General features: G+C 40.8%; 6 protein-coding genes and 1 long non-coding RNA gene across 12 annotated transcripts; 5 read left to right on the top strand and 2 right to left on the bottom strand.

Moving 5' to 3' along the window:
• Nucleotides 1–250: 250 nt before the first annotated feature.
• LOC105694625 (transient receptor potential cation channel subfamily V member 5) lies at nucleotides 251–5,197 on the bottom strand. The gene is made up of 10 exons (XM_023434880.1): nucleotides 4,379–5,197; nucleotides 3,732–3,957; nucleotides 3,375–3,490; nucleotides 2,401–2,637; nucleotides 2,190–2,341; nucleotides 1,890–2,106; nucleotides 1,470–1,631; nucleotides 1,067–1,264; nucleotides 852–967; nucleotides 251–784 (listed from the first exon to the last, which is right to left on the bottom strand). Exons 1-10 carry the CDS (start codon nucleotides 5,195–5,197, stop codon nucleotides 325–327), a joined length of 2,703 nt encoding a protein of 900 aa, XP_023290648.1. The 3' UTR covers nucleotides 251–324.
• An 804-nt stretch (nucleotides 5,198–6,001) lies between these two features.
• LOC105696125 lies at nucleotides 6,002–8,582 on the top strand. Of its 2 annotated transcripts, none has more exons than XM_012418350.2 (5): nucleotides 6,002–6,710; nucleotides 6,893–7,358; nucleotides 7,519–7,875; nucleotides 7,948–8,034; nucleotides 8,120–8,582. In XM_012418350.2, exons 1-5 carry the CDS (start codon nucleotides 6,157–6,159, stop codon nucleotides 8,522–8,524), a joined length of 1,869 nt encoding a protein of 622 aa, XP_012273773.1. In that variant the 5' UTR covers nucleotides 6,002–6,156; the 3' UTR covers nucleotides 8,525–8,582. The 2 variants fall into 2 exon arrangements, with proteins under 2 accessions (XP_012273773.1, XP_012273765.1); XM_012418342.2 differs by having other exon boundaries at nucleotides 7,501–7,875.
• A 278-nt stretch (nucleotides 8,583–8,860) lies between these two features.
• Nucleotides 8,861–11,053, top strand: LOC105696113 (mannose-1-phosphate guanyltransferase alpha). The gene is made up of 5 exons (XM_012418306.2): nucleotides 8,861–9,058; nucleotides 9,141–9,717; nucleotides 9,964–10,240; nucleotides 10,335–10,599; nucleotides 10,672–11,053. Exons 1-5 carry the CDS (start codon nucleotides 9,019–9,021, stop codon nucleotides 10,770–10,772), a joined length of 1,260 nt encoding a protein of 419 aa, XP_012273729.1. The 5' UTR covers nucleotides 8,861–9,018; the 3' UTR covers nucleotides 10,773–11,053.
• Nucleotides 11,054–11,172: 119 nt separating this feature from the next.
• LOC105696118 (protein snail homolog Sna) lies at nucleotides 11,173–12,835 on the top strand. 2 transcript variants are annotated; one of them, XM_012418317.2, is made up of 3 exons: nucleotides 11,173–11,659; nucleotides 11,885–12,554; nucleotides 12,621–12,835. In XM_012418317.2, exons 1-3 carry the CDS (start codon nucleotides 11,599–11,601, stop codon nucleotides 12,784–12,786), a joined length of 897 nt encoding a protein of 298 aa, XP_012273740.1. In that variant the 5' UTR covers nucleotides 11,173–11,598; the 3' UTR covers nucleotides 12,787–12,835. The 2 variants fall into 2 exon arrangements, with proteins under 2 accessions (XP_012273740.1, XP_012273751.1); XM_012418328.2 differs by lacking the exon at nucleotides 11,173–11,659 and adding an exon at nucleotides 11,755–11,817.
• Nucleotides 12,836–12,962: 127 nt separating this feature from the next.
• LOC105696228 (intraflagellar transport protein 52 homolog) lies at nucleotides 12,963–14,979 on the top strand. The gene is made up of 6 exons (XM_012418512.2): nucleotides 12,963–13,364; nucleotides 13,446–13,663; nucleotides 13,747–13,855; nucleotides 13,931–14,213; nucleotides 14,273–14,521; nucleotides 14,604–14,979. Exons 1-6 carry the CDS (start codon nucleotides 13,231–13,233, stop codon nucleotides 14,871–14,873), a joined length of 1,263 nt encoding a protein of 420 aa, XP_012273935.1. The 5' UTR covers nucleotides 12,963–13,230; the 3' UTR covers nucleotides 14,874–14,979.
• On the bottom strand, nucleotides 13,888–15,059 carry LOC105696241. Its single transcript, XR_001103688.1, has 4 exons — nucleotides 14,972–15,059; nucleotides 14,466–14,575; nucleotides 14,183–14,242; nucleotides 13,888–14,091 (listed from the first exon to the last, which is right to left on the bottom strand). It is a non-coding gene; the product is annotated as an uncharacterized LOC105696241 (long non-coding RNA).
• A 63-nt stretch (nucleotides 15,060–15,122) lies between these two features.
• On the top strand, nucleotides 15,123–17,760 carry LOC105696233 (nuclear transcription factor Y subunit gamma). 4 transcript variants are annotated; one of them, XR_002762439.1, is made up of 6 exons: nucleotides 15,123–15,284; nucleotides 15,376–15,508; nucleotides 15,579–16,046; nucleotides 16,226–16,399; nucleotides 16,486–16,735; nucleotides 16,806–17,760. XR_002762439.1 is itself a non-coding variant. In XM_023434884.1 (5 exons), the coding sequence occupies exons 1-5, from the start codon at nucleotides 15,262–15,264 to the stop codon at nucleotides 16,657–16,659; spliced, it is 972 nt and encodes a 323-aa protein (XP_023290652.1). In that variant the 5' UTR covers nucleotides 15,123–15,261; the 3' UTR covers nucleotides 16,660–16,772. The 4 variants fall into 4 exon arrangements, 1 of the variants encoding a protein (XP_023290652.1); XR_002762440.1 differs by having other exon boundaries at nucleotides 16,904–17,759; XR_002762441.1 differs by having other exon boundaries at nucleotides 16,899–17,759.
• Nucleotides 17,761–23,521: the final 5,761 nt, after the last annotated feature.

Here is a 23,521-nt window from a genome sequence, read left to right as displayed (position 1 = left end):
CAATTGTACGTTATTCTAATGTTAATTCGATACACCCCCAGTTTGATGAAATGTTTTATAAATGTTTTCACGTTTGGATATGTATGTAAATAATGCATAAGGGCTGCATACCAGGACACAGTTCGTTGTCACTTGAGTCTGCAAATACTTGCTTCTTTTTCATGTCCGGAGCTTTCTTTCCTATCTCCGGGAACATTGAGCCGGAGAGTCGCTCAAGTATTTCAGAGTTTGTTGCAGTTTGAGCCGAAATCTCGCTCAACTCGCGAGCCGATCCAGCTATTTTCAGCAGAATTTCCGGATTGCATTGGGAACTTTCCGACGCTATTACAAGATCTCGGAGGGGGTCCGCATTGTCGCCCTCTCTCGGCGGCGCGTCGAACGAATCGGCTGCCGAGTAGATGAAATTAAATGTAGATATTCACTAAGCCTGCCAATAGATGTTAACCGACCTCTCAAAATGTCCACTCCAAATTGCGCAACGGCTGTTAATTTAGCCCTTAACTCCTGCACTCTTGGGGATTTCTTCAAGTCTCCAGTTTCGAGTCGAGGCTCCTCTTTGGTCATCGGAATAGCAGTAGCCATTGTCGTGGCTTCAGAGAATGACGGCGGCATCTCTTCCACCTGGTTCGTCGATCTCTCCCCGATTCTAACAGCTGTGGCTTGATCTGCTGGAAGTAGATTAACGTCATTCGAGAATGCCATGACATCCAGAGCTGCTGTCAACGCGGTGCCAAATAATCCGGAAGCTCCTGGCTCCCCTTCAGGTTTCGGTTGATGGGAAGGACTGTAATGTAGAATAGAATTGCGTATAGAAATGTCGGAATAATTATAATCCTGCGTCCAAAATGTACCTAGTCGGTACGCGTACAGGTGTCGAAAAGGATGCACGTCCCCACATGATGCACCTCAATTCCTCTCCGGTCAGTCCTCGTTTTTTTAGCTCATTAATTGTTACTTTTCCTACGCGCTGGAGAGAGAGAAAAAAAAATAGAAATGAGAAGGGCGGTAGATTACACGTGTATTTACGATTTACATTTAAGACCGTCGTGTTTCAGATTGCACCAACCTTCCAGTTGGATACTGCTCCTTTCCTTTGCTTAGCTCTTGTCTTTGATTTTGATTTGATAACCATAACACCTCTTTGTTCAGAAGCTGGATTGTTGGGGTCGTCCCCAGGGCCTACCTTGATGCTGTATTCTTGCAAATAGGTGTGAGCATCTTTTTGCGATACAGCGCGTTCTAGAGATACGACTATCTTAGCCCACTGCGTGCGAGGTAATAAATACGGTAATATAGTAATGTAGAATATGCAATGAGTAATTGTCGTAAGGTAATAAATACGGTAATATAGTAATGTAGAATATGCAATAAATAATTGTCGTAAGGTATTAATACGGTAATATAGTAATGTAGAGTATGCAATAAATAATTGTCAGATCAGTACTCGAGGGAACGGAGAGAATCCTTGCCTGTTTCATCCATTCCTTCTCGCTTTGCTCGATCACGTGTGCGTACGTGTTGCCCATCATGGCAATTAACATGTTCAACAGTAATATCGGCACTAAAACCATAAAAATGGCGAAAACCGTCTTGCTCAAATTCGGGTACGTTGTGAGACTCAAGTCAGTGTACTGAAAAAAAAAGAAAAAATAGAGATTTGTATGGTAGCAATGTCAAGATATAAATTTTAGGACATGCAATAATCTTTCCAGTCGAAGACTATATTTCTTTGACATTGTGCTGCAGCTTTTCTTTTTCTTTTCTCACTCCGTTAAAAGATATATCATTTTCTTGAAGCATCTTTTTCTCAGTGCATAGACCTGCGTATTAATACCCTGATGAATTATTCTTTAAGGTGCGAAACTGTTGTGTGTAAAATGTTAATCTACATTGTAATCTCCAAGGGTGATCTGCAACAGAGCCATCCACGTGGAATGATAAGAATGATAGAGCGATGACTTCACTCCGGGGAATCCTTTGTAGAGGAAGTAGAATGACTGAGAGAATCCGAAAAGCACGATGGTGTATATGATGCCAAAAGTCAACATGTCGCCAGTAATCATGCTGTACACCATTGTGACAAAGGGTCCCGTCAACCGAACAGCTCTGTAAGAATGAAATTTTAATGCCACTCAAGGAATCAATTTTCTTTTCTTTCTCTAGGCGTACGAATTATAAACTGAACGTACCCAGCGAAGAACATTAGAAGAAACCACGAGCCAGGAACAGCAACCACGAGGATAGCATCCTCCGAATGGCGATTCCCAGCAATTCGGCATGGAATACACGCAAGAATTAAAAGGTTACTGATAAGGAAGATGAACTTCGCCGGCTCGTGGGTCTGTAACGAGAATAAAGGTGATATAGTAGATATTAAAAATAGAATCCAGGGGGACGTACCAATTGTTTGAAAAATGAGAGCAGCCCAATGTTGACGATCTCACCGCCCAACTGGACTAATATGTAATTAAACACTCCGAGAATGGTGAGTCCTTCGGCTATTGTTCTAACCACGTCCGAAATCTCGTCGGGCCATTTAACGAGATCTGCTTCCATTCCAGCTGGCCGAAAATACACGGCGAGAGATAGGGACATCAGATGGAAAACCAGGATGATAAGGCGTTTGAGAAACTGCAGCTGTTCGTGCCCAAGATCACGCAAGATATAACATACTTTACATCAGTATAATTATTTAAGGTGAAGTGAAACCCCCTTCAAATCAGTCGATTCGAATACATTTTTTTTTTAAGGGTAAAAGACCAAACTGTCCGAAACTTTGACACGTCACTCCTGATCATCTAAGAATTGTCCTGACACATTGAAAATTTGGATTTTTTTAAAAAGTTCTTTAACTCAGCCCAGACCAGAAACAAAATGGCGTCGAGCTCTCATATTTCGATCGATGTACAATTATCGAAGGCTCTGATATGAGAAACTAAAGGGTCAGGACAATTTTACGAGAATTTAGAACACTCTGGTAATCGATAAACTCGAATTTGAACGGGATAAAGGCAAAAAAAGTGTTGTATGCGCTTCTATGCTAAAACGATGGTAATACGAGGTCTCGGAGTGAAAATTTAATTGACCTGGAAATCACAGATGGCGCAGGGGGTCCCTCTGCAGTCAATTAGGGCCCCAGAAAGCACGAATCCAGAGGATTTCTGGGGTTTTACTTGGATTTCTTTATAATTATTGTAGGAAAACGACAGGTGGAGTATGCCATTTGGTACAATACCCAATATAATTCGACCCAGCTGTCGATATAAAAACCAACGTCGGCAACGTAGGCGTTTAGAAAAATCTTGTTTATCGACGTCGACCAAGTTCCTCGACGTGTTTCACTTCACCTTAAGCATTAATATTAATTGACTTACTCTTGCGAATGTTTTCCATTTTTCTTCTAGGAGCCTCTGAATGATGCCGCCGTCCAGCATATCGAGATGCTCCTCTTTGGTGCCGTTTAAAATGATGAAGAGAGCGGAATTCCAGTCTGAATGATAATCAATAGAATTACACCGACGGAAGGTTTTCTTCTTTAAAAACATTATTTCATTCAATGGAGTGAAGCATAAAATTAGAGATAAATTTCATTTCTGAGGGTGTGTAAGGAGAAGACTATTTTCCTTTGTTATCTGGGAACTCCAAAACTACCGAAGGAATTTACATGATATTTTAATATGAGCATTTTGGGGGTTCCCTGTATGGTATTCAGGTGATATCAATTCTCATACTTGTTCTGCCGTCAGGTAAAAGCGTATCGAGAGCGTTCAGAGGATACGCCGAGCAAGTGATGTTACTGTAGCGCCAAAATTCTTTTGCAGAGAGTTCTAACATCTCCCGGAAGACCTCGGCACGTCCTAGTTGACAGGCAAGTGTCAACGGTGTCAAGCCAGCAAGATTTAAGATCCCATTTCGAGCAGGGAGCCTCGGATGTCGCAGAGCATACCCAAACATGTCCTGAAATGTGCCCACTTAATATTTCCATTACAATAAAGGAAACTGATCCTGATATTATAAAGTGAAGAGGAACTCTTCTGCAAAGCGCAAGGTCTTGAAACTGACAAAATTTCATAAAAAAAAAAGAGAGAAAAAAATAGATAAATTTGTAACTTTAACGTGTGATTACGGAGGTCCCGATGAAGGTCTCGAAACTCATGAGATTTCATTTTTCAGACAATTCTTTCCGAGATCATGAAATTTCCTGAGTTCCAAGACCTTGATCGGGACCTCCATAATCACGCTTTAAAGTTATAAATTCATTATTTTTTGAGAGACGAGATTTCTTAAGTTGAGAAGTAAGATTTTTCATGTATTGATATGCTTAGAATGACCCTATCATGTAGCGAATATTTGTTTTTCTGCAGGTATGACAAATTACCAGTTTATCGCAGACAACGACCATGTGGAGGATCATGTTGCCGAAGGAGTCCTGCTCGTCAGGATTAGCCCCGGAGTCGATAAGTAAATTATAAACGCTTTCATTGGCGCAGCACGCAGCCCAGGCTAAAGGATATTCCCCGAGATAGGCGAGTCCTTCGTAATCGGTGGTTTTTGCAGGATACATCCGTTGCTGGTCCCTGGGCAGGAAGAAACTCCCAATGGCTCTCTGGGACACAGCAGCTCCAGCTTCCACCAGGTCCTGCACGAGCTCGTTATTATTGTACGCAATTGCAAGGTGGAGTGCACTAGCGCCTAGGTACTCTTCCCCCTCGACGACGTCGATCGCAAGCCTGGGGAAGCACTTCAGGAGGATCCTGGCGATCCGTGTGTGCGACCTGGTGTCGCAAATTATCAGGACGTGCAGCAAAGTTTCCCCCAAAGAGCCGCGATATTGCATCTGCCAGCATGCATCGTGGTCGTTCCATTGAGCCAGAGGATCGAATCTCGACAAAGAGGCTTCAATGGGCAGGACGACTTGCTCCGAATCTCGGAATTTCCACCTGAGGTACTCGGCTCGATTGATTATCTGGCCCTTTCCGTTCGCGTACATCAGCACTCCGAATTGTTCCCTCATCAGACTCTCCACCTCGGATTGCCCTCCGATATTGTAGGCCTCGATCAGTTCTCCACCTTTCTTGTAATCTGCCAGCCGGTAGAGCAGACATTGGTCTTCGTTGCTGGCCTGGCTTATCACTCGGTCCAGGATGGAGCCGGCGTTTACTTGGCTTTCGCGGTCACGAGAGCAAATGCCACCCATCTCAGTTGAATAGTATTAATATTTATACGAGCAGTTTGTTTTAACGGGAGGAATAGTTATATTCCAGTATGACTGATGCACTTTAACAAAATGACATGCTCCTTAGAGCGACGTTCAGAGTAAAGAAACACGGCGCTCGGGTGGGAATTATGAACTTGGTGGAAACGCTACCGCGTTTTCGAATGTTTCACTTGGTCCAGGATAGACCCAATGAACACTGTTATATAACTGTTAAGTTATTACATTGTAACAAACGTTATATTATTTGTTAGTTTTAAGTTAGGTAACTGTTAGGTTTGGTGTTCAGTGGGGAGATGGCGTTCACTTCATCTTCACGGTCGCGAAAGGAGACATGCCACCCATTTCGATCTAATAATTTCACTTTATTTTAATACTTCACCTCGTTATTTTATACTATCTTAAATTCTGTCACAGGCTTCGAAATTAAGCAACTCAGTCTACTCGCTTCTCCAGTATTGTCGGATACGAAATGCAGGTGATACCGTTCCTGTTAGCAACGAGGACTCGCGATCTATAAATGGTGCCAGGTACGAATGAACACTACACATAGTCCCAGGATTACAATTTTTGTTGCAACAAATCGGTTATCGACGAAGAAAAGTACCCAACGATTTAACAATTACATTGATACTATGTTTAAAAAAATTATATCATAATTTCAGATCATTCCTGGAGACAAATATGAGCCTGCGCTTCTATCGAAGGTGCAAGGATTATCTTTTTAAACGAAAAGAAGATTATTTTATACATCTTGACGAATATTATCCTCCTTCCCTTGTTTTACTGAAAGCAGCAAAAAATAGACTGCACGAGACCCAGTTCTTCCACTCGTGACAATTGCGGTGATTTCGTCAAGGTTGTTTAGGTATTATTTTAACAATTACTATTATACGGAGGAGAATCGATAGGAAAGAAGTCCTCCACGTAGGTGAAAAATCATGGACTCCATTATCGATTCAGGCAGTGAAGTATCAGCGATGATTGAAAAAAGTTCTTTCCCAGAATGCACAATTTTTTGTATAATACTTCTGCAATTATGTAATCCTTCGTACGCGGGATTTAATATTGACATTCATGGAAGCATACCAAATGACGCCGAGGAATATTCCGACTGCTTAGAGAAAATCGGACGTGTATTGTTTAGCGATACCAAAAGCATTATTCTAGTATCTAATAATTCGAGTACACCGACACTTGGAATGTTTAAAAATATTGCCAGAGTTCTGGTCATCGGTAACCCTTTGAATTTATTATCTGATGAGTTTTCAGAAGGACGAGCCTTCATTTATCTCGAGGAGGAAAACATTGAGAAGGACTTGGCTTTGTTGAGAGTATTGGCGCAGCTTCATCCCCGAAAATTCCACGCCGTAATTGTCGCTATTAATAAACGAATGGATGACGATTCAAAATTTGATCTCCTGAAAACAGTGACAAATTATCTATCAGACATCGAACGACGTGCGGTTATTCTTCTAAGAGACGGCACGAAAGAGTACGTAATAATTGTTGATTAAATGTACCAGTGTTGAAAGTTGTAATTTTGGAGTTAGGGCTGTCTGTTTTATGGTAGCTGAAACAAAACAGTATTATTAATTAGTACTTGAGGTATCACTTAAGATAAATAATTTTGTATGGAGCTGTTTATTTAGAGTTCATTTGAATTTATTCTTGCAGGGTTAAAATATATGGCTACAGCAAATTCATCGAGGGACGTTGTGGTGATGTCAGTGTTATCGATTATGGATTCTGTAATGACGATGCTGTATTAAAGGTCGATCCTAGAATTCCCAATCTGCAAGGATGTAAATTAAAACTCGGGGTGACACCCATTGCACCTTATTGGAGAAGTGCTTTTATCAACAATGAATGGGTTTTCGAAGCAATCGAATGGAATTTAATGAAAACCATTATTAAGAAACTTAACGCAACTGCTGAATTGATACCGTCACTTGATGCTAACTTTACAAGGCAGCAGGTTCAGAAAAAGGTGTTCGATGTTGCACTCGGATCACTTTTGTTATTTAACATAGAAGATGTCACTCATTCAAAAGTCTACATGTTTTGGCCCTGTAAAATAGTGATGCCAGTAGAGCGATTAGAACCATTGTGGATACATATAACAACTCCGTTTCAAGTTCAAGTGAGTGTATTAATTTATAAGTATATTATAATAATTTAATTCTGCATCCTGATTGAATAATATCGCACAATTTATGAAACATTTCTTGTTAACAATTCTTAATCAGTTAAATAATTAAAATTAACATTATTCCTTTAAATAGAGGATGTCACGATTACAGGTATGGACCATGTTATTCTTTACGTTTACGTTATGTTTCACCTTAATTATGATGGTCCCAATAATCCCGAAAAAAATGAGGAAAGCTAGAATCATTACGATATTCCTTGGAGTCGGACGTATCGAGAAAAAATACAGAAATCCAGAAAAGGTCTATTTATTTACGTGGTCATTTTGTGGGTACACCGTCACGCAAGTATATTTTGCAAGTCTTACACAAAAAGTGATCGTGGGTAATTATGTGTTGAATATTCGGACACTGGATAACCTGGAAAAGGATAATTATCCAGTAGCAGGGAGTGCGTACCTGAAGGAATATTTTCAAGAGGCAAACCCTAACCTGTACAATAAATATCAGGTAGTTCATTATCGTTAATTTATTGCTACATTTATGAGTCTTGAACTACATTAACATACATTAACATTTCAGACCTTCAACCGATCGATGCTAATACATGTATTACTCGATGTGTTGCACCATCGCCAGAAAATTGCTGTTTTTACCAATCAAATGATGGTAGTTTCTGCAAAATACTTATCTTTTAACAACATAGTATTTTGACTAACTTAATAATAATTGTATGCGTGTTTACTAATTGCAGATTACTTTAATGATCGATAAAAAGAAACACCAACAGATTCACATTATGCCGGATGACTTTCGCTTGTACTTAATATCAATGGTACTGACTAAAACAACAACGATAGAAACAGCATGTAATAAAATTATAAGCATTATTCAAGCAGGTGGTTTCTTTCGACATTGGTTAAGGGAATTCAAAGGTAATCCTAAACTGCCGTTTCATCCTTCTATGCCGTTGAATGGTCATGAAGATGACCTCGACGATGAAGAAAAAACTAACCGTCCAAGAATATTAAAAATCGAAGACACTCATGGAATTTTCATCATTTTTGGAATGGGAACTTTTGTCAGTATTGTAATTTTCATCGCAGAAATTCTTATTTCAAAGTGCAAGATGACTGTGCAGTATACCTTACCGTTGTAATCATCACATTGATCTGTAATCAGTGCATTGCGTAAATATAGCAAAGTTATAATTAATATGCAAGTAGTATAAATTTCATGTGACATGACATGCGCAGGTATATAATTAATATTTTTTGTAGCAATTAAAAACAGCTGCAAAGTATGAAAGAAAAGAGAAAACGAATTTAAAGAATGAACGAAAATTAACGTTAACGTTTAGACAAGAAGTGTGTCTATGCTAACTGTTCCATTTGCAGCCGCTAGATGGCAGTGGCTCTGAATGGTGGCGACATTCGAAACATAAGAACTATCTCTACTACTCTCTATTCTAACCAAAAAGTTTTCCGATTTGTTTGTTCGACGTGTAAGGTATACGTCATTCGCTCGAGAAGTGACATTCCAAGAGTCAGGTGAAATTCCGACCTAACTTGAAGCCACAGTTAAGATAAGAGGATAAAGGCTCGGCAACGTGTGCGCGGTAATATTCTTCTGCAAAAATAAAACTATTTGAACATGTTAAAGGCCGTTATTCTCATCGGAGGGCCCTTGAAAGGTTTGTTTTAATACATGACATTAATAGTCCAGGGGACGTAAAGAAATGATTGTTAAATTAAGATATATCGTTTTATTTGCAGGAACAAGGTTTCGCCCTTTATCACTTGATATACCTAAACCATTGTTCCCCATTGCCGGTCTGCCGATGATCCAGCATCACATAGAAGCCTGCGTTAATGTACCGAATCTCAATGAGATTTTGATAATAGGCTCCTATCATGCTAGTGAATTGCAACCGTTTATAGAAGAAATGACTAGTACTTATGGCTTGGTTGTTCGATACTTGCAAGAGTTTATACCTCTGGGTACGGCAGGTGGCATGTATCATTTCCGAGATCAAATCCGCGCTGGCAGCCCTGAGTTCTTTTTTATAATGAATGGCGATGTCTGCGCTGATTTTCCACTTCAAGAACTACTTGAGTCTCATAGGAATAAACAACCACTGTTAACTATTATGGCCACGGAAGCTACACGCCAGCAGTCGGTAAATTATGGCTGCATGGTTTTGGGTAAAAATGGTGAAGTAGCTCATTACGTGGAGAAACCTTCAACAATTGTCTCTGCGCTAATTAATTGTGGGATTTATGTTACTTCATTGAATATTTTTCAAGTAATGGCGGATTTCTTCTACTCCAGAGACCTACAGGAGATTTATCTGTACGTCTACAAATACTAGTGGAGCCCTTTGTAATATTTTCACGAAATTTCATTTCATCATCCTACATGTGTCTCTAACTTTCTTTGAATCAATTCTCGCATGTTTAACGTGCTACATTTCTTAATTCAACAAAAAATCCATATAATATAAATCTAGTGTCGAAAGATTGCCAAGTATTTCAGACGTTCTTTCATAAACAAGTTCTTTTACTATATAAATATTAATGAGGTGTTTTATTCCAATAGACAAACAAATGGTAATGGCAAGGATTCAGCATATATTTCGTTAGAACAAGACATTCTAACAAGGCTAGCAGGATCGGGTCGCATATGTGCTCTCCCGGTTAAAAACTGGTGGTCACAAATGAAAACCGCTGGCTCGGTGATCTATGCAAATCGACATTACTTGGCTTTGTATAGATCGAAGCACCCCGATCGGCTTGTTCCTGTATCGAATGGTGCATGTGAAATTATTGGAGATGTTTATATACACCCATCTGCTAGTATTGATTCTTCAGCTGTAGTAAGAATTTTTCTCAAACAGACAACCGTGGTTACAAATTAGGTAACAGTTTTACATAAATAGTAATTGATAAAAACATTGTTATTCGTTACAGATAGGTCCAAATGTTAGTATAGGGCCAAATGTACAAATTGGCTCTGGAGTAAGAATATTGGAATCTATAGTGCTCTCAAACGCTATTATCCAGGCTCACTCGATAGTTTTATACAGTATTCTGGGCACTAACAGTCGAATAGGGGAGTGGGCAAGAATCGAAGGCACTCCCTGTGATCCCAATCCAGATAAACCCTTTGCTAAAATGGAAAACCCACCACTATTCAATGTCAACGGAAAGCTGAATCCATCGATTACGATCCTTGGTAATTTATAGTTCATTATTCTGAGAATTTTAGAGAGATTAATGTCATAATTGATTTTAATTCTCCTTTCAGGTACTAGAGTGTCGGTAGCTTCTGAGAAGATTCTACTGAATTCCATTGTCTTACCGCACAAGGAGCTAACGAGGAATTTCAAAAATGAGATCATACTTTAGTTGACCTTTCCCTGTTCAGATCGTCGACATGATCCATAATCAGACGCTCAAAAGACATAATATTGCGACATAGCAACGTACAATTTTTATAGTGTATATTATTGTATAATTTCCTTGTATATTTTTAAATGCTTTGGTGCAACTTTATATGGCGAAACACAATGATGAAGTCTGATCATGTATGTACAACTTTCTATGGAACGCTACATAAGAGGTATACCATTTTTTATACCCCACTTGTCTTTCGTACGACCGAAATATATATACACAGTGTCTTGTAATTTAATGAACTTTACGTGCTTGTCTCTACTTGCGGTGTTCTTGAGAATTGGTACAAAGAATTCGATATTAGAACTTGTAGGTACAGTTTCTAGTGCGTCACATTACCCGGGTAATATAACCGAGAATATAACCAGTGATTAAATCCTATGCGAATTTATGATAATTGAATTGGTGAATGGGTTGAAGCTTCAAACCCTGTATATATCATCGCAATTGCGCGAGCCTCGACCGGACATGTATTGACATGTATTGAACCGCCACTGAGGGGTAACAGGTGGCCAATACATTAGCCGTCCGCATCCTCCACTGGGGCGCAGCACAGGACGCGATCGCGCTACACTGCAATCTCCCAACTCATCTCTATTGTAACCGCTCTTCAATTCAAAGAGAATTTATGTAGCGCGAAAAACAAAGCACTATCGTGACTCCAATCTGCCGAAATGGAACATTAGCATGAACCTAGCAACAGTTGGATCAAGTGAAGTTTCTTTATCGGTTATTCGTTATTAATTGCCATTTCTGTTATAAGAGGAAATTATTAAATATGCCACGGTGCTTAATAAAGTCCATGACGAGGTATCAGAAGACGGGTCACTGCCACGAAGGTAATTAATGGAATTCTTATTTAACTCGACAAACTTAGATGTAATCGAATAAGGTGAGGGAGTGTCAGTTCTGTCTTCTTTTTTTCTTAGGATGTATTAAAAGCAGCTACAACGAGTCAGCTAAAAATTTTACTCTCCGATAATCCCAATAAACGAAAGTCTGTCTCTTTCGTTATAATTTATTTATCAGTTTTAAGCGAAGGGAAATTTCTTTCTTCTTTTCAGATGTCGATGTGGCTGGACTGTGGTTACCGCAACAAAGTGAATCTAAAAAGAAGAACAAAGCCAAGGAGGTACCACCTAAAACGAATAATATGTGGACTTGTCCGAGACTACCTATTATGACACGCTATAATTTCAAGAGGGATGACAGCATGCTTTGGTGTACGAGGATTCCTGATGAGTTGGGGTTACCCTTTGTTGATTTTTCAACGGAGATGGAATCAGTTTCACCCGACGATGACTTCTCCGCTGCTAATCGTCAGAAAGACTCTTATAATGACGAAGGATATGTAGAAAAGGCTGAAATGACAAAATGTTTACGTCCACAAAACGCACACTTGGATTCTTGTACAGATATTTGCAAACCTGAGAACAAATTACCGTGTTCTGACAACTGTGAAAATATCGACGCAAGGCAGTCACCTACGATACTTCCATCTTCAAGTAATAAATCTATAGACTCAGCGAGATCTGATTCTTTGAGGTACACCGAAGAGAAAGCAGGTTCTGACACCGGAAACTCACTTAATTGGAAGAGAAACAAGGCGCTGCATTATTGTCCTTACTGTCATAAGAGTTTCGATCGCCCTTGGGTGTTAAAAGGGCACCTCAGACTCCACACTGGCGAAAGACCTTTCGAGTGTCCAGTTTGTCGTAAATCTTTTGCAGACCGGTAATTGAGACTACATTAAATGATTCTTATGGAGTCTGATTATTCTAACGTACATTATTTCCACAGTTCGAACCTACGTGCACATCAGAGGACTCGAAACCACCATCAGTGGCAGTGGCGTTGTGGAGTTTGCTTTAAAGCTTTTTCCCAGAGAAGGTACCTTGAACGGCATTGCCCGGAAGCGTGTCGAAAATATAGAATATCCCAAAAGAGGGAACAAAATCTGAATTAACGAGAACTCTACCTTAGTAAATAATTTACATATATAATGTGAAGGCGTAATATAGATAATTTGTTACATGTTTTCTGAATAATAGAAGTGATTTCAAAACAAAATTAATTTTTCGATTACTCTTCTTAAGGGTTTGTTTTTGTAGGAAGCAAATTATCATGAATTGTAATTGTCAGCTGACAAGTGCATATGTCACATGACAAATGAATTTCTATTAACCAATAGCTGATCAAGAGCGGAAATTTGAACCAATCAGAACTCGAGTTTTGCTATGAACTCGGTTGCTATGGGCAACCATTTCAAGCGTCATATTTCTGATTTACAATGCTCTATAATACCTGACAATGCAACGTCAATTACGTATCACTAATAAAAAATATCAACACGTGTCCAATATTGTTGCGCGTTATCGTCGAGACTTGACTTTCTCGGTGAACAATTAAAATGACTTCTGTGTTTAAAGCCAGTGATAATAACCCAAATGTCATCATTTTTGACATATCCAAAAATGAGAGAAAACTTAACGAGGAATTTAAAATACTACAAAGGAAACTCAAGCCGAAATGGAAATTTGTAGAGTAAGTTGTGCTTTATTAGTTAGGTGTCGTATTAATTAAAATGGGATTTTTGGTAACAGTGTATGATTTGACTATGTTTAGAAATAGTGATGTTTTATCGGAAGAGTCACTGATGAATGGGAAAATTTTGGTTTTACCTGGACCGCGAAATAAATTTACTGAACTCGAGATAATCGCTATTAGAACGTTTATCAATTCAGGAGGACACGTTCTCGTAATGCTGGGCGAAGGTGGAGAAAAAAGATTCAATACTAATATTAACTTTCTACTTGAAGAATATGGAATTATGGTTAATAATGGTTAAGTATGCTAGTCAATTCCTGTACACCATAAAGGTCTTTTGAAAATGTTGGACATAATAATTATACACCTTAACTTATAGATAGTGTCGTGCGAATGAATTATAGTCAATCGCTGCATCCTAAGGAATGTCTAGTTTCGCAAGGACTTTCAAACAAATCAGTCTTTGTTAAAAATCATGAAGAATATGTGTAAGTACATTCTTGTATAATTGTTCAGAAAATACCTTCACAAGCGTTATTTATTTAACTTCTGTCAATTTTCAGAGATTTAAAATTTCTGTATCCATATGGAGCTACATTAAACGTTGTACAGCCTTCCGTCGTCGCTCTGTCGAGTGGTTCCCTTGCGATCCCAACAAATAGACCAATATGTGCTTTCTGTACCGCAAATCCTAATGCAGGGAAATTGGTAGTCTTGGGTTCCTCTAGAATTTTTACGGATGCTTACATTGAAAAGGAAAAGAATGACTCGTTGCGAGAATTGCTCTTTGAATTTTTTGAGACCTCAGAAATTACCATGAAACGTGTTCAACATGATGACGTTGACGTAAGTATACCCAGTAAAATAGTTTTAAGCTGTAATTAACACATATTTCATTGTTACAGTATTGGGAGTATAATTTTGTACCAGACACAACGCAACAAGCCGACAATCCAAAAGTTTGCACGCAAGATTTAGATAATATTGATATACCTTGGGAATATACAAAATTGTTCAAGCATCATTTATATTCCATAAATCTAAATATGGTACCTGCATGTATCAAGGCTTATGAAGTCTTAGGAGTAAAGTACGAACCATTGACTCTGATTGCTCCACATTTTGAAACTCCGTTGCCTCCGACACAAGCCTCAGTATGACAAAATAACTTGACATGCTATACATTTTTCTTCATCGATGAATATAACCTAAATAAATTGTGATTTCTGTTAATAGGTTTTTCCACCGAGTTTCCAAGAACTTCCACCACCTGCCTTGGAGTTATTCGACCTCGATGAGGCGTTCAGTTCCGATTTCTTAAAATTGTCGCAACTCACCAACAAATATATGGCCATGAACGATTCGTCTAACGAGACCGAGTTGGAGTATTACATTCGTGAATTTGGGGAAATAATAAGAATCAACGATTCTGGATCACATACAGCAAAAGACGTGTTGAATCATGTCTTTCAAAAATTGACTGTCTTTAAAACCCGGCAGAATTAAACTGATATTTTTCATTCTTTATAGGTTAAGATATCACTGTACATAAATATGCGAATTTTTCAACAACAAAAAGGAGAGTAAAGGGCGTTGTCACTTACTGTAACAGATTCCAATTAAATGGGACCAATTGTTAATTGTTATGCCAATGAAGTTAAACAACTTTTAAATTTTAATACATAGTATAGTCGCGCCATCTGTCGCACGCAACAAGGACATTCGATCGAACTTCTTATGGTAAAGATATCCACTGCTCAACTCACAGAGTTCGTCTTCGGATAATCTAGTTTCCAAAGAGAGAAAAAAGAGTTATTTATTTATAAATTGCTATGGTGCTTGAGCTGTGCTAAAGTTTATTCCGTTGCATGGTAGATTTTGTGATCTAAGAAAGATGTCCGTTTTCTTTGTGAATGCGTAAGTACTGCTGTTGGGTACGCAGCATGGAGGTTATGTTTCTTGTAATCATTGTATAAGTTAATAATTACAATAAATTTAAACGGTGCAGAAATCAAGACAGCGAAGTTGAAGGAGATTCAAATGGAGACCTGCAAATTGCATCACCTGGGAACTCGGAGGCCCAACAAGCGTTGGCATCATTTTGGCCGAAAGTCATGGAAGAAATTAAAAAGATTACCACAGTAATTTTCGAACACGACATTATATCAAGTCACGTTTCTTTGGACTGTACTAATAATGCTGAATTTCTAGATGGATTTGAAAACCCAATCGTTACCACTAGCAAGGATAAAGAAAATTATGAAATTGGACGGTGACGTTAAAATGATCAGTGCCGAAGCACCGATGTTATTTTCGAAAGCAGCCGAGATTTTTATTCACGAATTAACGCTGAGAGCTTGGGTTCATACGGAAGACAATAAAAGGCGCACCCTTCAAAGAAATGATATAGCAATGGCAATAACAAAATACGATCAGTTTGATTTCTTAATTGATATTGTCCCAAGGGACGAACTGAAACAGACGAAGGCACAGTCAGATGGTACGTCGAGATCTCCAATGAATACGGATCAGGTTCATTATTATTTTCAACTGGCACAGCAGCAAGCTTCGGCCAATCAAACTGTACAAAATAATAGTACACCTTCCCAGCCAATACAAATTGTACAACCTTCTACCGGACAAATACAAACTATTAATATTGGAAGCCCTAACGAACAGGTAAGGTTATTTAACCGACTGATAAAATTTGTTTTAGAATAGATTTAACTCTCCCTCATTATTAAATTCTTATACAATTTATTCATTTTTTTAACAATCAAAGCTTTTGAATCTGTTAATGACGGAAAAAACAAAAAATTTACATAGAAGTTAATTTTTGTCGAATTATTACATTCCAGGAAACCTCCAATGCAGGAGCCACTCAAACAGTAACAGTACAAAGCCCACAGCAGGCATCGGGTCAGCAAGTTATTCAACTCCAGCAAGCCCAGCAATCCCCCGCTTCCCAAGCTGGTGGTATACAAATCGTGCAACAAATTGTGACCCCTAACGGAGAGATACAACAAATACCTGTGAGTATTCAGGCCACAGACGTTTACCCAAAAATCCCATTAAAAATAATACTCATTAATACCTCCATGTTCTCTCAATACTTCAGATACAATTAACGCCACAACAGCTTCAAATGATTCGTATGCAAGTGCAAGGAGGAAGCAATCAACCGATCATAATTCAGGCCGCACCGATCCAAGCACAACCACAATTGATCCAGGTTGCCCAGGGTGGTCAGACTCCAGTGTTTCTACAAACCAGCAGTAACGATAACGAATAATTTAGACCGACTAGAGTGACGAATGCGAAAGCCTCTCTGCAAGCATGAATGAGAATACTACGTCTAAGACTATACGGTAAGAAATAAACATTTTTTTTTAATTATTATTAAAATTTAGACCCCTGATCGGCTGATTCCCACAACAGACCATGTCCATCGGTTGCCTGATTCGATCCTTGATACAATTCCATCGTTCTGTGGGAACTGATCATCCTGTAGCGTCTTTTTTTTTATGGAAGACCAGGTCTCCTACGTTCTGAAATTAATCCCGACATCCTGGTCGTTGTCACGTCACAAGTGCATCGACGAATCAGGCTCTCGGGCTTCTCATCCCTCCGGAGAAGACTCCAAACTGTCTCCGGTGGAGAGACGTGGCCAGTGTATCGTCATTGAAGCGAAGTGAAGTGAACTGAAGTGAGGTAAAGTGAAGAATAAAGATAAGCGGCCAACGCAAGATGTAATCTGATTCGTGCGTCGCGTTCTTCGGCCGCTGGTTGCTTCGCATGGCTGAGCTCGGGGCTGGCTGGTGCAACTTGTATTATGTTTCACGTAGCTGCGGTTCTTGTCTGGCGAGTCCCGGTCCCCGAGCCTTCAACAGCTTCGAAATCTCGAACAATAATTATGCCTCGAGATTTTACTAGACGCAGGCGACCTGGACGTGGAACTCCATGGGTCACCTGCTTCACTCCAGGGCACCCCGTAGAATAACGCGCAATAATTGCACCGTCCTGTGGCCATAACTTAAATCCACATCCAGTGCTCATCCCAATGTTACAAGAGTATCTAACCATCATTAAAATCCAAAAGTGTTTGCTGACAATTTCCAGTACAGGCAGGAAATTTTTAGTTATTACTTTCAAGTGTTTGTAAATGTATCGGCACTACTTAAATTCACAACCGCTGCTCGTTTTAATATTAAAACCGCAACCGCCTTTAAAATCAAACCAAACTTGTTCAGTAACAATTCAAGTCGCAGCCAGCATAATTTTTCTTATCTGATTCAATTCTCCCCGGGATTATTTATCGGACATATTAGCGGAAAAAAATAAAAAACGCCTCGAGCACGCGAGTCGGGGATTCGCGGTTAACTCGCTTTTTACCCGCGGGGGAGGGCGCGCTTTCGGGATAGAAATAAGACGCTGTCAATATAATAAAGAAACGGGGAGAAAGCTCGGAACGTGTCTCCGACGTGATAAGATCGACTCCACCGAGAGCTGCCGAGAGATCGGTGGGATCTCCGAGAGGACCCTGCCTAATGTGCATTCTTCCTCTCCTACAACCCACTAAATCGCCTTACGTTGGCTCACGTTCTTCTTCTTTCCCTCTATGCGATAATCTCCCTCCGAGAAGAAAGAGACAATATTTGAAAATTTAAAACTAATTCCTGATCTTAATTCCAATGAAAATTTTCCCTACAGTATACATATGAAAGCGTGAAAATATTTATAAAACTCCGAATCATTTGAAACTTCGGCACGCTATTATGGAGGTTCTGAGGAGAAACTCAATGCTCGTGAAATTTCATATATATATACATTTTTTTATCCCAGAAGTGAACCACACGTATCTTTCGTTGAAAAATGAAACCTATGGGTGTCAGGACCTTCCTTATAGCCTCCATATATATATTGTAAAGTTTGAAGACCATTGACTTCTATCAGAGGAGATACGCGTTTTTGATGTTTCGAAATCGTTTTTGGCTTTTCTAGACGTTTCTGGGCGTTTTTGAGTGTTTTTCGGCACTACTTAATGTTCCCGCCGGTTTCCGGGGCTCCCAGCTCGACGGGGAAGGTTCTTCTCGTCAAATTGAGCGCTCGCACGAGTGGATGTGATTTTTTTTTCAGAGGAGATACGCGTTTTTGATGTTTCGAAATCGTTTTTGGCGTTTTTTTTGCCGTTTCTAAACGTTTCTGGGCTTATAACGGGCTCCAACGTGGCGGATTAAGTGTTCATACGCCCGCCCGCAAGACCGCGTCTATTTTTTTTATTTTTTTTTATTTTTATGGGACGCCTCGCGTGAAGTTGATTCACTCTCCGAGTACGAATGTTCCTGCTAAGATAGGGCAAAGCGGAGATTTGTCAGGGAATCGCAGCGAGGGCATTAGCATGACTATCTCAGGGAAGGATCGGAATCCGCGCGTTATTCAGAATCCAGTTTTCTATCTTCGGTTTGTCATTTCGGCTGGTCCGGCACCTTGCGACTTCGAGCGCGTCCACGGTTTTATCATTTATCAAATCTGTAAAAAAAGGAAGAGAGAGATGTTTTCGTCTTTTGCCATTCGATTGCTGATCCTCACCTCGCGGCTTTCTTTAAACACGTCCACGCTCCTAAAAGGCAATCTTTGGTTAATCAAACGTTAAACTAATACATATACCCCATCCAATACTTCCCGGCTTTAAAGCAGGAAATCCAGAGCTGGAATGCATCGTACCAATTTCCCGGCGGGTGAGAAATCCGCAACCGGAGAGCGCGCGGCGATTAATCTGCGTTAATTGAGCGGGATGATAATAACTGGAAATAATCGAAACATAACGAACAATTAGCGGGAGCAGCGATTACATCTCGGGATTAATCCGACGTGATAACCGCGCGGGCGCGCACGTGTCGAAGCGCACCCCTTCTGGTTGGAATCCTTTTATATTTAAAGCCACGGTCTAACGACCCCCAAGGAGGGTCCGGCGGGGGCGGAAAGAAGAGGGAGCCGTCGGACCGCGCGGGGGCGTCGGGGGGCGACATCCAGTTCCCTTAAAGACCCTTTTGTTAGCTCGGAACAAAGATGTGCTCCACTTAGTGACGTAGTCCACGGTCTCTCGGTTGCCAAGGAGACGCGAGTGGCGCGGAGCGCGTCCTGCGGGCCCGCGGGCCGCCCTGTTCTCCTCGACCCTGGCGAGGAGCCCGGCGCGCCGGCCGGTCCAACGGAAACGGCCGGTCGCGCGCGGCTCCAACGGAATCGGCCAATCGCCGGCGGCCCGCCGCGCTCGAGCCACCCGGCGCCCGGCGCTCTACGCCACTGCTCGAATACTCGGATTTCACGTGTTTACAAAGATCCTAGAGATAAGTTGAGAATGGCCGCCCCAGTCCCATGCTGCCCCGTCCATGGGTGTAAGGTGACAGCTGCCCGCGCCTGCGTGGTGGACCCGCCCGCATGTACGTGACGCGCCACCTGTGGGAGTGAGCGTCGGTGAGCGGCCGTGGATGTGTGCGCGCGCTCCTGCAGGTATACGGCCTCGCTACCACCAATGGCTGCCCTCCCTTCTCGGCTCCGAGAAACTCGCACGCAGCCGACCGGCGACTGCGGGGACACGCGCGAGCCGTACCTACTCCGCGAGGACGCGGCGCGTCACGCTGCGCGTCGGGATGCGCAGTGTGCTTATTAGCGCTCGAGTAACCTCTGGATGGAGCCCGCAAAATGCGCACTCGGGGTTAACCTTAAGGCGATACGAAAGGGTCACTCTGTATATATAGGAACGTGAAAAGTGCTATATGTGCCCATAATTATGAAAGTGGTCTAAGTCATATATTTTTTGTTTCGAAATTACATTGAATTAATTTCGTTTGAAATAATATGGCGTGAAATAACTGATAAACTCATTTTTTTTTTAATTTTGACTTAGACCACTTTCATAATTATGGGCACATATAACATTTTTCTCAAAACTGGGCGCACCGTTTCAAACTTCAACACGTGATTACGAGGTCCCTAGAAACATCCTGAAACTCATGAAATTTCATTTATCGAGGAAAAATTCTATTTGGTTCTTCTCTGGGATTAATCCTTGCGTCCGACGTTTGGTCCAATATTGCTTGCACGTATTCAGGAATTTCGCCCGTATGTCGTAAGAGCTCCGGCCGCAAAGGGTTAAGACGTATTTTCTCTTCGACAAATTTCAGGATCTCCATAATCACTTGTTAATGTTTGAAATTAATCCGTCCACTTTGGAGGAAAGTTTCATTGATGTTTTGATGCTTTCGTACGCTTTTTTTATTTTGTCGCTAAGACTTGGAACTTTCCAAGCAGAGGAATACTTGGAAATCTGCAGGAAGTGGATAAGTGGTTTTCACGTTATTATTTGTTACTTCGTAGGTGGTTTTTATTCGATCGTTTTTATTCCCAGGAATTTTTTGGATAAAAGTGCACTCCGCGAGGTGGGAACCCGCTCGTCCTTTGCGGGCGCGCGGGTGGAGTGCGGGGATATTGCGTTATGAAAGTATGAAGGCTGTGGGTAACCCTCCCACCTCGGCCCCACACCTCGATCTCCACCGATGGATGTCGACGCCATGTCTGCCGCGGTCGCCGAGGGCTCCCCTCGATTCCTGTCGGACTCGATTCTTCCCGTCTACGAGGTTCCCCGGGGAGAGCGGATGCGAGCGGTTCCAGGATGTCGCGCAAGGACCAAAATATTCCCCCCTGAACTAAGTCGTTTAATTGGCCGCATTTATTTAACACTAGAACGACCAGGCCCAGGAAAAAATAATTAAAAAAATTGGTAAACTACGTTTTAAACATGGAGAATACCACATATGTATGATATATACGGCATGTTTACTATACAAGCAAGCCCAGGAGAAAATAATAAAAAATCGGTAAATTACGTGTTAAACATGGAGGATACCACATATGTATTATATATACGGCATGTTTAACTGCAACAACCAAGCCCAGGAGGAAATAATAAAAAATCGGTAAATAACGTTTTAAACATGGAGAATATCACAAATGTACGATATATACGGCATGTTTACTATACAACCAAGCCCAGGAGGAAATAATAAAAAATCGGTAAATTACGTTTTAAACATGGAGAATATCACAATTGTACGACATATGGGCGAAATTCGTCTGACCGTGCAGGCAATATTGGACCAAACGTCGGACGCCTTTAGGCGCTCTTAGTAGCCAAAGGGTTAAGGAATAGTAAATTAAACTGCCGTTTTCGTTGAAAATTCTTTATAATTTCACGTTTCCAATATGGCGGATGCCGCAGATGCACGATATATATATCCGGTAAAGATATAATCCGTGCATACAGGTTGGAGAAAGGTTTCAGAAATATTTCAAGGTTTTTATGTATATGTAATGACCCTTTCATACCAGTTTAAGGTGGTAATACTGGAACAATGAAACCCATAAAAATGAGGGATTTCGGTCGGTCTGTCAAAGGGAAAAAAAATATCCGCCGACAGATGTGGCGTTAAAAGTCGCGAGTCGCCGTTTCGACGAATTTCCCTCGGGATTTCGGAGGGAATTATTTCGCTTTTTTTTTGGATTTATTTTTTTTTCAGCTCGTGGGTGGCACGCAGGGAACTGGGACCTCGGGCCAGGATTCGCCGGGATTCCGAGAGTTCGTTGTCCCGTGAAAATCCGAGGGGTCCTTGGATTAGTGACGGCCGAGCGGGCCTCCTGCACTCATCCCTTATTATGCAAAAGTACTAATCCTCATTGCCTACCGCGATGACGTCTCTTCCTCGACCCTCCGACTCCCTTTTGTGGTCCGGGCTAATTCCGATCGGCTTTGACATAGGGCACCGGAGCGTGCCATGCTCCCAAAATCCCGGAATCCCGAAAAATCCAAACCACCCGGCCGTGCGACGTGCGGTCCTGGGAATCGTTTCCGCCATTTCGCTCCTTTATCCTTATCTTTATCTCGGCCGCTGTTAAGGCGATACTCTCTGATAAATGTACTTGGCTCGATACTCTACCGGGTTTCTTAAGGGGTTTTACCACTTTGAAATGATCAAGAAATCAAAAAACATTTTTACGCGTTTTTCTTTAAGCTGCATTATTTTATTCGTGATATGTTTATCTACCGAAATACGTATGGGTTTTTTAATGTATTGATATTCGCGTTTTTTATGCAACATTAATTAACGAAATTTTCAAGAAATGAAAAAACATTTTTACGCGTTTTTCTTAAAGCTGCAATATTTTATTCGTGATATGTTTATCTAGCGAAATACGTATGGTTTTTTCAATGTATTGACATTCGCATTTTTTATGCAACATTAATTAACGAAATTTATATTTTCACGTATGGATGTGGACGGAGCGTATTTAATAATTCCATCACGTGGAAGCGGGACTTTGGGAGGAAATTTGAGGTTAGGCCGCCCGACGAAACAATGGCGGAAGCTTTGCGTTGAAACTCCTTCGGAGTTTTTCAGACGCGCAGTGCGAAATGCGTGGCTGATGCCATTTTAAATCTACGACGACGGCCGCCCTTTCCACGGGGAAATTCGCCCCGCGGAGTGACGTGAAACCGGATAGCGAAATAAAAGCGCGACTTTTTCGCCGTTACGAGTGCCGAGAGAAACGGAGGAAAAGTTAACCCATCCGCTTTTTACCTCGAGGAAGACACGTAGACCGGGATCGATAACGGCGGAAACGGAAGACGCGCAGGAGGACTATAAATTCCAGTCACTTTTCCACATCTCTCTCTCTGTCCTTCGTTTAAAAAAATGCAAAACTCTAACCATAAAATCCGCTAAATAAAATTTCCCCGAAAATGAAGCCTTTGACGTCGAAAAGTTGCATAGAAAAAAAAAGTTGGTTGTTTTAAGGCGTTAGGTAGTTCATATATATATATATGATCTATATGATCTTAAGACAACCGTGTACCTTGTGAACACTGAGAAAAAGAAAATATTTTGTTAACTCGAGGAATAATTATTTCACCGAGAGAAAAAATTGTCATAATTCCGAAGAAACGTTGCACCCCATTTATTCTAGGTTATTTAAGTTAAATAATTATTCTTTGAATAAACCGAGTATTTCTTTGGTGTAATGACAGTTTTTTCTTTTTTCTCCCGGTAGTGATATAACAATTTTTCGCAGGAAATGGATTTTGTCGAAAACGTCGGGAG

This window comes from Orussus abietinus, unplaced genomic scaffold, assembly GCF_000612105.2.
Source record: "Orussus abietinus isolate OABI.00-Male unplaced genomic scaffold, Oabi_2.0 scaffold69, whole genome shotgun sequence".
Taxonomy (NCBI): Eukaryota; Metazoa; Arthropoda; class Insecta; order Hymenoptera; family Orussidae; genus Orussus; species Orussus abietinus.
Note: the sequence above shows the minus strand (reverse complement) of the source record. Positions and strands in the feature narration are given on the sequence as shown.